The 14761-nt window shown below is 41.6% G+C and overlaps 1 protein-coding gene across 2 annotated transcripts in view; it reads left to right on the top strand.

Annotated features, from left to right (window-relative positions):
• SEC24D (SEC24 homolog D, COPII coat complex component) overlaps nucleotides 1–11427 on the top strand; it is a 100672-nt gene extending 89245 nt beyond the window's left edge. For both annotated transcript variants that reach the window (XM_058549967.1, XM_058549966.1), the window contains exons 20-23: nucleotides 1780–1959; nucleotides 4303–4494; nucleotides 7064–7153; nucleotides 10593–11427. In XM_058549967.1, the coding sequence (XP_058405950.1) occupies nucleotides 1780–1959; nucleotides 4303–4494; nucleotides 7064–7153; nucleotides 10593–10733 (603 nt within the window). In that variant the 3' untranslated portion in view covers nucleotides 10734–11427. The remainder of the gene's footprint in view (nucleotides 1–1779; nucleotides 1960–4302; nucleotides 4495–7063; nucleotides 7154–10592) is intronic.
• Nucleotides 11428–14761: the final 3334 nt, after the last annotated feature.

The following is a 14761-nucleotide window of genomic DNA, read 5'->3' as shown; positions in this document are numbered from 1 at the left end:
TTTTCTTTTCAGTTTGGATTCTGATAAGTGTACAGTCATGTACCCCATAACGACGTTTCAGTCAATGGACCGCATATACGACGATGGTCCCATAAGATTAGTACCCTATAGCCTAGGTGTGTAGTAGGCTGTGCGATCTAGGTTTGTGTAAGTCCACCCTATGATGTTCACACAACAATGAAATTGCCTAACAATGCATTTCTCAGAACGTACCCCTGTCACATGACTATATATTCTTTTTCATCAAGATAGAAAGCTAAAAAGAAATCATGAATTTATAGACCAGATATTTCTATTTACAAATTACCATTATCTCCTATGTATTCCTTATCTTTTGGATATTTCCTTTTCCATTGATCTACTGTTAAATGGAAGGAAGTGACCCTCAGATCAGTCAATCTTGATTTTCAGCTATTTTTATAAAATTGAATTGGAAAAAGGTTAAACAACACAGGCAAATTATTTGTAATTTTTAATTATTTGTCATTTTTCTACTCATCAAGTTGTGTTTCTAGAATTGCTGCATTGTGTTACTATTTGTAGCATCACATTACAGAGTATGTACTTTGAAGCAGTTAGAAGAGGTCACATGAGCCAAAGTGAGGATGGAGAGGAGGGTACGGGTGGATTATTAAGGTAGAATTGAAAAAATTCATTTACTAATTGAGAGTAAAGAAAAAATGAAATTCAGTTTCATCTTGTGGTTCTAGTATCTAAAATAGGAAACATAAGAGGAAGAACATGTTTGTGGAATTATAGGGGTTTGATTTTGCCTTATCATTCAGCAGTGACACACCTAAACTCACGAAGCATTTCCTGTTTTCATTTGTATCTGTAGTGTTGCAAGCTCCCTATTATGTTTTATCTCTTTATATGTCTATCACCCCTAATAGACTTCAGGCACCTTGTGACGTGGACTGTGCCTCATTCCTCTGTACAGTCATTCATCGCTTAACAACGGGGATACATTCTGAGCAATGCGTTGTTAGGTGATTTCATCATTGTGTGAACATCACAGAGTGCACTTACACAAACCAAGATGGGATAGCCTACTACACACCTAGGCTGTATGGTACAAAGCTTATGGGACCACTGTTCTGTATGCAGTTCGTCCTTGACCGAAGCATCATTATGTGGCACATGACTATGTATCCTTGACACTTTGCACAGAACCTGTGACAGTGGCATTCAGTAAGTGTTTGATGAGTTTATGACTGTGTGTGTTCAACATGCATGAAGAGAATAAAGGAAGAGATATCTCTTGGGCAGTTGTAAATGCTGTTCTTGAACTCAAGAGGTAGACATTTGGTAATACAGATTAGGAAATCGCGTATTTCATTTTGTTTAATAAACGTGTATATCATACTATGTGCTAGGCACTATTATAAGTGCTTCACAAATTAATAATAATTTATTCCTCATAACAACCCCATGATCATGAGGTAGATGTGCTATTATTCCATTTTCAGATGAGAAAACCAAAGAAAAGAGAGAGTAAGTAATTTGCCCAGGGTCACATACGTAGGAAGAGGCGGAGCTGGGACTGCCTCCTAGGCAGTGGGTTGTGCTGATACTCACTATGCCAAGCTCCTACATAAATAAAACCAACTGCCGTTCTCTGAATACCTACTGTGTGCCAGTTTCTGTGCTTTACGTGGGTTACCGTTTAATTCTCACAATAACCTCAAAAGCAAATGATGTTTCTCTCTGACAGATAAAGCTCAGCAGGTCTTTCTCAGTACAGCCCAAGCAGCTGAAACAGATGTCTTTCTTTTTCAGCTTATTCTACCAGATTCCATGAAAGTATTGCCAGTGTACGTGAATTGTTTGTTAAAAAACTGTGTGCTGCTCAGCAGACCAGAGATCTCAACAGACGAGCGGGCGTACCAGAGACAGCTTGTCATGACCATGGGTGTGGCCGACTCGCAGATTTTCTTCTACCCGCAACTCCTGCCGATAGTAAGCACGCTGCAGTGGTGCATTTCCCAGCGGAGTCTGGCAGGGAATCATATTTTGTCCTTTTCCATATGTGATATCTGAAACATTTTGTTCTTAAGAAGAAACATAATGTCCCAAGCGCCCTCGGAATGTGTGGTGTGGGACTGAAGGCAGGGGCTCGTGGAGCACGTTGTGTATGTGTGTCAACATGCGCCGCGTGCGGTGGGGGGCGGGATTTGAGGAAAACTTCACTGAATTGTTCAGATGATTGCTTTTCTTTCCTCGTTCCCAAATTGGTAATCTTCAATTGAGTAGGCAGATTGACAAGTCAGTAAACAAGTTGGGGCAAGGCAAGCTTCAGTTGTTGAAGAAATCTACCTCATAGCATTAAAGGAGCTGATTCGCGTGCAGATGGGATTTCACGTGCACACGTGTGTTTCTCTGTTTTTATACAATGTACAGACGTCTAAGAGTCACCACATTTAATCAGAATGGCTACGATTAGCCTTGGCCAAATGCAGTCAGGGGTTTACCAGCAGTGTATATTCGAGGATGCCTGCATTGTACCAGATACTCACTGCCCCGGCCCTCAGAGAATTTACTTGGCGTGTATTCTACTTATTTGAAGCCAATCCTTAATGTCTTGCATTCCCCTGTGCTGTGTGATTAGGCTCTTTTCCTCTGAGACCTAACAAGTTATAATTGAGGTATAAGAGCAGGGAAAGTGAATGGCTTATTTCTAATTCCTATATTCAAACTCATCCTCAGGCTCTCAGGAATAGTGCAATCAGTGTTAGAAAGAGTTAAATTAGGTCAGAAATAAAAAAGCTATTAATTCTTTCAATCAGTATGAATGGTACTTGTAAATTATTGCAAATGATTGATTTTCCAATAAAATTAGGTTATCAACTATACGCCAGAGAAACTAGAACTCTAAGGGGCAAGAATGTCACTACTCCACTAGAATTCCTTTGCCGAGGTCACCGCTGAGCAACTTGTTGCTAAATCCAACGGGCAGTTTTCAGTCCTTCTCTTTGCTGACCTGTCGACAGCATATCACACAGTTGATTTCTCCCTCTAAAAACACCTTCTTCACTTGGCCTCTCCTGCTTCCCTGGCTTCTCCTGCTGCCTTTGCTAGTTGATCCTGTTTTCCCTGTTGGAGTACCCCGGGGCTCAGTCCCTGGGAAGCTTCTCTTTTCCTCTGCACTCAGTCCCTTGGAGGTCTTTTCTGTCCTCAGGGCTGTCACTGACATTGATACACTGATGATTCCCAAGTTTGTATCTCCAGCCGGACCTCTGCCCTGACCTCTAGGTGTGCCTGTGCCTGTAGCCTACTGAGCGTCTCTCCATGGGGGTGTAATGGGCATCTTAAACCAGGCTCTGCTTCTCCTGCAGACTTCTCCATCCCCATTTATCGCTACTCCCTCCTTCCAATTCTTTAGGCTGAAAGTTTTGCAGTCACTCTTGACTGCTTTCTTCCTCTCATCCACCACATCTCATCCATCAGCAAACATGTCAGCTCTCTTCCAAGAATATCCAGAGTCCAACTGCTTTTCACGCCCTCATCTATCGTCCCCCAGACTCAAGCATAATCACCTCTCCTGTGAACGATTGCTGTAGCCTCCTCACCAGTCTCCTCGCTTACACCTTTGCCTCTCCAGTCTGTTTTTGGCACGGAAGTTAGAGTGATCCTGTTAAAATAATTGTAAGCTCACGTCCCTTCTCTGCTCGGAACACTCCAGGATTTCCCATTTCAGTAAAAGCTCAAGTTCCTCCCACCCTGGTCCAGTGCTATCTGCACTCCCCTTCCCTCCTTTCTGTCTGACCTCATCTCCCGTTACTGTCCCCTTGCTCACTCCACTCCAGTCACACTAGCCTCCTTGCTGATCCTTGAACATCCCAGGTAGGCTCTTGCCTCAGGACCTTTGCACCAGCTGTTCCCTCCCTCTGGAATGCTCTTCTCCAGATATCCCCATGGCTCCTTCTCTCATCTCCTCAAGTCTTTACTCAAAAGTTGCCTTCTCAGCAAGCCTTCCTGGGCTCCCCTATTTAAAACTGCACCACCACCACCACTGACACGCCCTATCCCACTTTCCTGCTTCTTTTCTTCATAGCACTTAACACCATCCAAAATTCTATATATTTTACTTATTTGTTGTCTTTTCTTCCCTCCAAAAAATGATTCGCTGTACAAGGCAGGGATTATCGACTAGAACAATGCCTGGCACACAGTAGGTACTCATTAAATATACACTAGAAGGAAAGAAGGGTGGGAGGGTGGGAGGAGAAAGGAAAAGAAGAGAGAGGACGGAAGAAAGGGCAGACGGATGGAGTTTTAACTCTCGAGCCTTTGCCTACACAGCACACATTGGACGTCAAGAGTACGACGTTACCCGCTGCTATTCGCTGCTCCGAGTCCCGTCTTTCAGAGGAAGGAATATTCCTCTTGGCTAATGGTCTTAACATGTTCCTATGGTTGGGAGTAAGTAGCCCACCAGAACTGATCCAAGGAATATTTAATGTGCCGTCTTTTGCACATGTCAACACAGATATGGTAAGTATTTTTTCGTTGTTTTTGTGGTAATATACACACAAATTCTTAAATGTTTTTTGCTCATGTATTACAAAACCATGTATTACAAAGAAGAAAAAACAATAAGGCATATAGTTCTGTATAAGAATGAGAGAATCTCATGTTTTAATGAATAACAATTAGCTGGTATAAAGTTATTTGTATAAAGTATTATCAAACAACCAAAATATGCAACTTTAATAGAGATTGCCAGCCCTTCCGGATCATTTACCATGTGTCGGTCACTGTGCTCTCGATACTTTAAATACACCATTTCATTTAATTCTCATGACAAATCAGCGAGGCGAACAATGTTATCTACATTTTATAGAAGAATCACTTGAGGCTCCCAGACAGCTTCTTCCAGGTCGTAAGTGGCAGAGGTGGGAACTGAACTCAGTTCCTATGCTCCGGGCTCATCGCGGGTGCTGAGCTGCAGAGTCAAAGGCATGCAGAGATCTTTCGTCCATGTGCAGCTGTAGACCAAGTCAGATCACTGAATTACAAAATAATAATCCCACAAAAACAGGTTATATACCCCTCTGTTGCAATCATTACCAAAGAGATTCTGGGTTTCATGTGGAATGAATACAAGTAACTTTACTTTTAAAGTACAGTAGGAAAACCCAGCAATTACAATTTTTTGGGAGTCAACATTTATTGCAAACCTTATTTGCAGACCATTGTTGCGTGAGCACCATTGCTCTGATGGTTATTGTCTTACTGTGCTTGAAGGTGGACTCCTTGTGAATTCACGTGTAGAACTCAGCAGATAGTTTATTCCCTGAGGCCTCACTTATGTAACGGCAGTATGGCTTATGGCTAGTTAATTCTGCAGTTTCTGGTATGAAGGTAGATACATAGCCTCTTGGAGGAAGGGGCAGGATTAAAATTCCAGGCTACATAGGTAGGTGGTCAGTTTAGAGAGCTGCACATCCATTATGAATGTCAACAGTATATTTTTAAAGGAATTAAAGGAGTCCATATCCCTCTAAGAGACTAGTTTTAGGATGAAGATGAAGTTTTAGAAATAGTAAGATGTCTGCATGTGGCTGAAATTAAGGAATTAGAAATGCAATTTTAAAAAATAAAAAAGTTAAAATTCAGTAGGCAAAGAGCTATGAGTCTGAAGAATGTTTATATAAAATTTAAGGAAGCCCCCTCTTACTTCACATTGTATTGATGAAGTAGACAGTCAGTGCATATTTGCTGAATTGAATATGTACATGAAATAGCTGAAGTCTCTCCTCCACAGAGCAGCAGATCGGCAGCTTTGTGCTTCTATCAGCATCCCTCTGCTCAGCCTTCTTCAAAAAAGAAAACAAAAGAAAACACCAAATGTTGCTTTCTTTTTAGAGGCAGTTGGTACTTCGAGACATATACATAAAGTATACTTATGTTCTTTATTGAATAAAAAGATCTACTGTAGTGTCAAAGAATACACATAAGGGATGGAATGTGAACATAAATGATGAATTTCCTGCTCTTTTTTTTTTTTCACAACTCCTGTGAAAAATACTGGCCATGATCTTTTCCTGAGACTTGTGACTTTGTGGTAAAATGCTCCAACTCACCTTGCCTTTCTTTTTTTTTTTTTTTTGTGTGTGTGTGTGTGTGAGGAAGATCACCCTGAGCTAACATCCATGCTAATCCTCTTTTTGCTGAGGAAGACCGGCTCTGAGCTAACATCTATTGCCAATCCTCCTCTTTTTTCTCCCCAAAGCCCCAGTAGACAGTTGTATGTCATAGTTGCATGTCCGTCTAGTTGCTGTATGTGGGACGCGGCCTCAGCATGGCGGGAGAGGCGGTGCGTCGGTGCGCGCGCGGGATCCGAACCCGGGCCGCCAGCAGCGGAGCACGCGCACTTAACCGCTAAGCCACGGGGCCGGCCCCAGTCTAACTCACCTTTTCAATGGCTAACTCAAAGAGGATATATTAGCTCTTGCTGTCTTCTTGCTGAGAAGTAAGCGTTACCATTTTACTGTCTTAATGGAAGAAGTCCAAGTCTAGATCCTTCACCCCCTAGAGGCCACCGTACAGCTGGATAGTTTTGTAGACTATTAACCAGATTTCAGGGAAGTCTGAGAGCCCACATTCCCCTTGAGAAATCAGCCTCTGGTGGGTGGTTTTAATGTTGGAACAGTGGTACTTGGATGGCATTTTCCAAACACGGTAATGCCTCAGGGTCCTGCACCTGATCGGCTGACCGAATAAAGTACATCCTTTTCTCTCCCAACGTGGCCTTGAAATATCCACCTTGCAAAGGGATTAAATATGACGGTGACTGTGTGATGTACGTGTGTCAAATTCCAGAGAAGGGTTCTTATTTTCAAAAGACAGATCATTGGTGGAAATGTATGAAAATAAGAATGAATAATTTTTAGTGCATTTTTCCACATTTTTGGCATTTAGGTAAATGAACTAAGCCAATAGTCAACATATGGCTTAAAAGGATGTTTTTTAACTTTAACATTCTAATAATCTCATTGCTTTTTCTGTCTAAATGTTATAAATTGTACTGAAACTTAAACTTTGATTTTCTTAAATTTAGACATTACTGCCTGAGGTGGGAAACCCGTACTCTCAGACACTCAGAATGATAATAAGTATTATCCAACAAAAAAGGCCATATTCAATGAAGGTAAAAATGAGATTTTATTTTTTTCTTTATTCAAGTGTCCTTTTTTAAATTTTATTACAGACTTTTAAAATGCAAATCCTATGTTTTTATAATATGATCTTTGATAGAAAACTCACATTAACCTCTAAGTATATCTAGCTACTTATCAATCACAAACATAAAAAAATAAACAGCTATCACCAGGGGTTAACCATGGGTTATCTTACTAAGTATTAACTTAGCAATCATGAAGATCCTCTTCATGGTTTAGTAGCAATTGATAACATTAACAGGCTTTGAAATGAATTTTCCTTCAGTGCTTAAAATTAATTATATGTATATCTGAACATTTGTTAAATTTGATGTTTACAACTTTTGATTTATTATGTCTGAAAAGTTTTGTTATTCTAGTCCTTCTAAGCCTTCTAAGCCTTTTTTCGAGTTTAACAGAATTTAAAATGTCTGTAACTCAGGAAGATTATGCCTTGTTGCTGAGTCCCAGCTACTCACCTGTCTTCCTTCTCAAGCTCAATATTAGAGTTTCGTGGAATTTGGAATGTACAGATGATGATAGTCTGTTACTGCGCTTCCTGCACAAGTATAGGACACTCACTTGGAGGCAGGCCTCAACAAGAGCCAAGATATTATGGGGCCAAAATGTGATGTCAGCCTATCAACATTCTTAACTGTGAAAGATACTCGCACATGCAAACATCCACTTTAGGTAGAGCATAGGTAACTGAACTAATGAAGAGCTTTACAATCTCGAGGACCTCTGGGTGAACATAGAACCTTTCCAGAACTGCTTTCACACCACACTGCACCTACTTGGGTTCAGTTTTAGGGCAAGCCCTAAAATTTAGTTTGGCAAAGAAGTTTGGCCAAATTAGTTTGGCAGAGAAGGCTCAAACTAAACACTTTCTTCACACAACACTCTATAAACTGCCTGGAGATATGTAATGAAATCTTAGGGTCTCATGCAACACAAATTGGAGACCACTGGTGTTGAGAAGGGACAGCGATGATGATCCGCCTCTGCCCCAGCTGCAGCAACTGCAGCTCCACACTGGCCCTGTTTGCAGAGAAGAGGCCAGACTAAACGTGCAGGCCAGCCCTGTGTTCAGCAGCCCCTCGTTCCAGGAAGAATAAAACTTGTCTCTCCTCTGCTTTCTCCCACCTGCTCCAGTAACCCCTGATCAAGGCCATGTTAGCTTTGGTTATTGAAACATCTGGGGTAAGCTCCGAATGTGGTATGTGAATAAAATATAAGCAGTTGCATGACAAAATAATTTTAGCTTGAATGCTTAAAGAGTCAGATTTTCTCAGTGCCACTTGCAAATTTATCTGTTTGCAAGATCTCTTTGACCTTTTCAGGGTACCGCCTCTATAAAGAATTTGAAAATCTAAACTCTACACGTCTTTCTCCCAAGGCTGAAAATTCATTCCCTATTCTATTTCTCAACTCAGATCATGCCCAGACACACTTCATCAGAGAAGTTTTTACAGTGAGCACCACATGAAAACCAAAAAAAATAACCCAACTGAATGGCAGCAATAGAAAATACCCCACAGATGATCAATATGAACTTCCTGCCATTAATTTCCATGGAGAAATTAAATTCTAAAAGAATTGGAGCCTCAAATCCTTCCCTCCACCATGTCTCATTCTGCCCCATCTCAGCCTGAGTTGTATCACTGAGACCAGACCCACACTCCTGTTGCACACAATGGACAATGGCAGAGTCCTAGTGGTACATGGGAGAAGGACACAACCCAAGTAAAAAGAACATAGCCTTGGCTTCAGGCTCACCGGGATGTGCGCCTCGAACTCCTTTGGAGAAGTTTCCATTAAGGGGTTAGTTTTGCTTCCCTGCGTCAGAGAGGAATGTGCCAATGCACACAGCTGTTCCAGTGCCCCTCTCAGTGCCTCGCATCCGAAAGCCGAGACATCACGCATGTCTGAGTCCCCGTGGAGCTAGCTGAGCCGCAGCGGTAGCAGCAGCGGTGGTTGTTAATGCTATTCTATTAGTTTAATTAGTTCAGGGGTGGCTTAAAGCTTATCAGCCTAGGGTCCAGGCCAAAATAACATAAAGGGGAAAGAAACAAGCTGTGTTGACAAAATTATTCTACTCGAGAACTAAAGAGTGTAGGAAGCAAAAGTAGGGAGGGCTGGGCCCTCCCAGCCAAAATGTACCATACCTTCCCTGCTGCAGCTAGTGACACTGGTGACGGCAGGCCCTACAGTAGCTTCACCACGTGAGCGAGCGGGGTGCCCTGGCTCCGCTTAGTTACACAGGAGGCAGGTGGAGAGACATGGTTTTGCATGTGGGGCTCCATTAACCGCACTCCTGGCTGAGTAGACGTGCAAGTCTGAGCATTCTGATCATTGGCTCTGACTTCCCAACCCAGGAAGGAGTAAGGGGGTAGAGAGCAGGGCTCAGAGAGTTCATGACAAAACTGCCCTCTCCGGGCTTCTTCCCCGCGCGTGTCTTCCCTAGAGCAGCGCTGTGCAGTAATGCAAGCCACGTGTGTAATTCCACACTTTCTGGTAGCCACATTTAGAACGTAGAAACTTATTTTAATAATATATTTTAGTAACCCAGTATATCCAAAATATTATCATTTCCACGTGTAATCAGTATAAGCAATGATTGAGTTTTATGTTTTCTTTTGCATGCTAAGTCTTAGAAATCCATCATGTCTTTTACATTTACAGCACATCCCAATGCGGATTAGCCACGTTTTGAGTCTCACTAGCCACATGTGGCTGGTGGCTACAGTACTGACAGCACAGCCCTAGAGAATCTCGATGCGCAGGGAACAGAGTTCTCCCCTGGGTGGTCCACCTCTGCAGTGCCTCTCAAATCTCCCCCCTTTCCACCTACACTGCACTAACTTGGATCCTGATCATCGCCCACTGACACACTTCCAAGTGCTTCCTACCTAGTTTCCTCCATCTCTCCAGTACATTCTATATGCTATTACCAGTTCTTCTATGGCAGTTTCACTGGATCACGTTTCCTACAAAAGCCCAAACTCATTGTTATGGTCATGTGTCCCTAACCTCCCACTGACTTTTAGAAGCGTGTGCTAATTTACATGCCAGCCTGGCACATGCCACATGGTTCCCAGGTATGGAATGTTCTCTACCCCACACCCATCCTTAAGGAAACCCTACACTATCCTTTAAGGCTCCATGCTAGTCACCAACGTAGGGAAGCCTTTCCCATAGCACTCTGCTTATGTTTCCTTGTTCCCACTTATCATTGTATGTCTTGGTTTTTTGTGGGTTTCCGGCCAGTGCCTCCCTCCACTCCAGATAATAGGCACTTTCTCATCATCCTCCAAGGCCTTACAGACAGTGGACATTCTGTAATTTTGGTGAAACTGAAGCATACAAAATTGAGCCACAGTCATAAAATGTTTATAACCAGCTAGCTTGTTATTGTTTTTTTCCTAGCTCACAATAGTAAAGCAGCGAGAACAGCCAGAAATGGTTTTCCGACAGTTCCTGGTAGAAGACAAAGGACTTTACGGAGGATCATCTTATGTGGATTTCCTTTGTTGTGTTCACAAGGAGATCTGTCAGCTGCTCAATTAATTGCACCTTCTCTGTTGTTGCTGTTACATTTCTAAGGAGGTAATCTCCTCCTTGGTGCCTAATTCTCCAGGTGATAACAGGCTAGCTTTGATTTCTTGCTCATTTTCAGAATCGCTCTCCAAGATGGCATTTAGAACTCAGCTTTGGTGCTCAGGTATAAAGCCAATGAAGGCACCGTTGTACCTTAAAGGGAACAGTCTGTTTCTGACTGCACAATTTTTAACTGTTAAAACTGATGCAGCTGGCATGTCATGAAAGGCAGAGTTTACAGAACTGTAAACATTCTCGATTTTCTTTCTTTGTGCTAGACAGATAAATTATTTTTCAAAATGTATAGATTTGGGGTAAAAAGTTGTGTTGGTTCCTCTCCCATTTGCAGTGAGGGAAAAAAACCTTAATTTTTACATTATACTTAATTTTTTTAAACCATGTAACCCCATTGAACACATTTTTCAACTTAAGGTTTGCATAGTGGACTTTTAATAACCTTGGAATCTATTTGGTAGAACAATTTGTGTTCTATGTTTTTTTCATAATTCTGTGTTGTGTATGTTAACACTATTGTTGAGTTGTTGTTTTGTCTATAAAACTGTCTTTATCAATATTCTTAATGGTTCTCTGTACAATTTTGAAGGTTTCTACCTGTATATAATGGATCTTAACCAGTATCAATAAATCACTTCATATGCTCCTACTCAGCTGGTAGAATTCATTTTTTAGGTATTTTGAGATTTTAAAAAGAAATAAGGGTAGTACTCAAAGTGTCCTGGAAAAACGTTGTCTGGATGGATCATTAAGATCAAATCAGGAAAACTAAATTCTTTGAGAGTTGAGGAGTATTAGGTAAATAAATAAATCTAAGAAATATCGGAGACAGTGTACTTCAGAAAGGCATTTTAAAAATTTTCTAATATGTCCTTGTGGGCAAAATAAAAACAAGCTACGTGAGACCATTACTGATGAATAGACACACACCTAGGAGAGTGGTTTTGAGTAGTGTGACACTGGCATCTGTCCTTATCTGCCCTGTTCAACTTTGATATCAATGGTATGAATAAAAAGAGCTAAAGTACGCTGAGTCCATATAATGTCCCAGAACTGCACCATATGTTTTGTGAACATCTCCACATTGCTTCCTCACAGCAACCCTGGTCTTATCATCAGCCCCATTCACAGACGAAGAAACAGGCTGGAAGCGGTTACATACTTTGTCTACAATTACACAGCTAGTAAGGTTTATTTATAAATTCGTACGTGTCATGAAATTGAGTAGAATAACAAATACCCTGACAGGATTAAAATCTTCCCACAAGTTAGCCAACTGGCATGATGTTTCAGATGGACTTGGATGAGTTCAACAAGATGAAATGTAAGATCCTGAACTTGTATCCAAAAAACAAATGCACATGCAGATACTTCTTGGAAACAACAGTTTTTAAAAAAGAACTTATGGAGTTTGTCAGTATGAAACAGGAGTGAGATGAAAGCATACATGATCTCAAGCTACTTTATTACAAGGATAGCCTGCCAAATGAGTACCGTAACGGGCCCACTCTAGTCTGAGGTGAGACCACACCTAGAGGAGTGTTCAGTTTTCGGCATCACGCTCTATGTGAGATAGAAGCCCAGAGCACATTCCTTAATTCACTGGAAGATAGTCTAATGATTGTTCTGTGTGTTCCCTAGGGTGTAGAACCAGCACCAATCAATAGAAGTGATAAGGTACCACTCAGTTGTAAGAAGAACCTTCTAAGTAATTAGGTATTCAAAGAACATGCCATTCCAGGAGGTAGTATGTTCTCACTTAACAAATATGTATTGCACACCTTCTATGTGCCAGGCACTATGCCCTCTACTGGGGAGACAGACCACAGTGAGCAGCACTAGCAAAATCGCTGCCATCTCTACAATTACGGTAGTTTCATAAATGCCATGATATGCTATATATAGCATTTATATATTTTTTTTATATATATCCCTGCTATGCTAATATATATAGCATTATATATATAGTAGGGATAGCTGACCTTGTCTAGCCAGGGAGCAGGGTAGTCAGTAAAGATTTCCCAGAAGTGCTTATGTTGAAGCTGGGACCTGAAAAAAATTAGTAGACATTAGCCAGGTAATTGAGAGTATTGGTGAATATTCTAGCAGAAGGAAAACTATGCACAAAGGCCTAGGGTGGGAGAGAGCATGTATTACCCTTTCAATAAACTTTAAAGAACTTAAAGTTGGCTGGAACTTACTAGGGAGAGACAAAGTGGCAAAGGATGAAGCTGCAGAGGTGCATAGAGCGAGTCCCGGTCGAGGGGGAGTCTGGATTCCATCCGAAAGGCAAAGTGGAGACATTCCACGTGACTTCAGCGAGAGTGACCAGATCACTCGTTAGGACTGTAACGGCAGAACTAGAAGCCAAGAGACCATTTCAGAGGTTATCAGAGGAGTCCATTTGAGTACATGGTGGCTTGAATTAAAATAATGGAATTTGACAGGAGGGGATAGGAAGGAATTGGAGTTTGTGAGGGAGAAGAAAGTGTCTGAAAATGATTTCTGTTTTGGGCAGCTGGGTAGACAGTGAGACCATTCCCTAAGAAAGGAAACACAGGAGTTGAAGCGGATTGTGTGATGTGTGTGGGTCTCTCTGTGTGTCGAGGCTAGTAGTTCACATTTGTACTTATGAGATAGCTTGTAAGCTATGCAAGTGTGATAAACTATAGCACCTAAAAATATGGGTCTGAGGCTCAGGAGAGAGCTCTAGGTTGGAAATTTGCAAGCCGTCTACATATAGAGAAAAAGAAGCCACACAAATGGATGAAAAAACCTAGGACAGTTCTGTAGTGAGAGTACAGCAAATCCCTGAGACAGACAAAGAGAAACCTGAGGAGACTCGGGGGGAAGGGCCAGAGAGCGAAGAAGGAAAGCCTGGAGAGAGGATGTCACAAAGCCAAGGTAAAAAGGGTGCTTGGAGAGGGTGGGCAGCCAAGTTACAGGCTTCCAAAGACAAGTGAAAATAAAGACTAAAACACATGTTGGAATTAGTACATACGTCATGGGTGACTTTGGTGAGAGCAGTTTTACTGGGATCAAGGAGCTTGAATGCTGCATTGGAATTGGTTGAGGAATGAGAGGCAGAATGGAGGCAACTCAAGAAGGGGATGAGAGGGTCACAGGTGGAAGGGAGGATTTCTTGTTTTAAGACAGGCAATGATTTGATATTTAAATTGTGGTGGAAAGAGGCCAGTATTATGTTAAGAAAAAAAATAGCAGCAATACTGTTTCATTTTTCAACTCCAAAGAATGTTGAAGATTGAAGAAAGAGAAAAAATACTTTAAAAAGCAAGACTCTTGGAAGACAGAAGGGAATATATTGAGTACAAATGGAGTGATTAGCTTTCAATGGTAGGAGAAACCCAATATATAATGGAAGTGCTCCAGTGAATTCTGAATGACCACTTGCCAAAAATGGTGAGTGCTGCTCTGTGGTGTTCTGAAATAGTCTCCCCCGCCCCCAAACCTGGAGAGGCAGGAGAGCATAATGGCTAAGTGCATGGGCTCTGGAAGCACTGACATGGGTTTCTATACTAGCTCCATTAGCTGTGTGATGCAGGGTGAGTTAGAAAACCTTCTGTGCCTCGGTTTCCTACTTGGTGTTGCAGGGATTAAGTTAATAAGTGTAAAGGGCCTAGAACAGTGCGATTATTTCAATGTTCATTGCTGTTATTATTGTAAGTTTTTTAACTAAACTTGCTAAGGATCATGAAAATGAGGGCTAATCTGACTCCTAATTTTATTTGCTGCTATGCCATGAGTATCTTAATTGATATCATCAAAATCAAGCTATCTATCTTTAAATGCTATAGAAATGTCCAATTAAAAGATGGTTTCAGGGGCTGGCCCAGTGGCATAATGGTTAAGTTCACATGCTCGACTTTGGCAGCCCAGGGTTCGCAGGTTCGAATCCCAGGCATGGACCTACGCACTGCTCATCAAGCCATGCTGTGGCGGCATCCCATATACAAAATAGAGGA

Source organism: Diceros bicornis, chromosome 11, assembly GCF_020826845.1.
Source record: "Diceros bicornis minor isolate mBicDic1 chromosome 11, mDicBic1.mat.cur, whole genome shotgun sequence".
Classification (NCBI taxonomy): domain Eukaryota; kingdom Metazoa; phylum Chordata; class Mammalia; order Perissodactyla; family Rhinocerotidae; genus Diceros; species Diceros bicornis.
The sequence above is the reverse complement of the archived record's forward strand: the minus strand, read 5'-3'. Positions and strand labels throughout refer to the sequence as shown.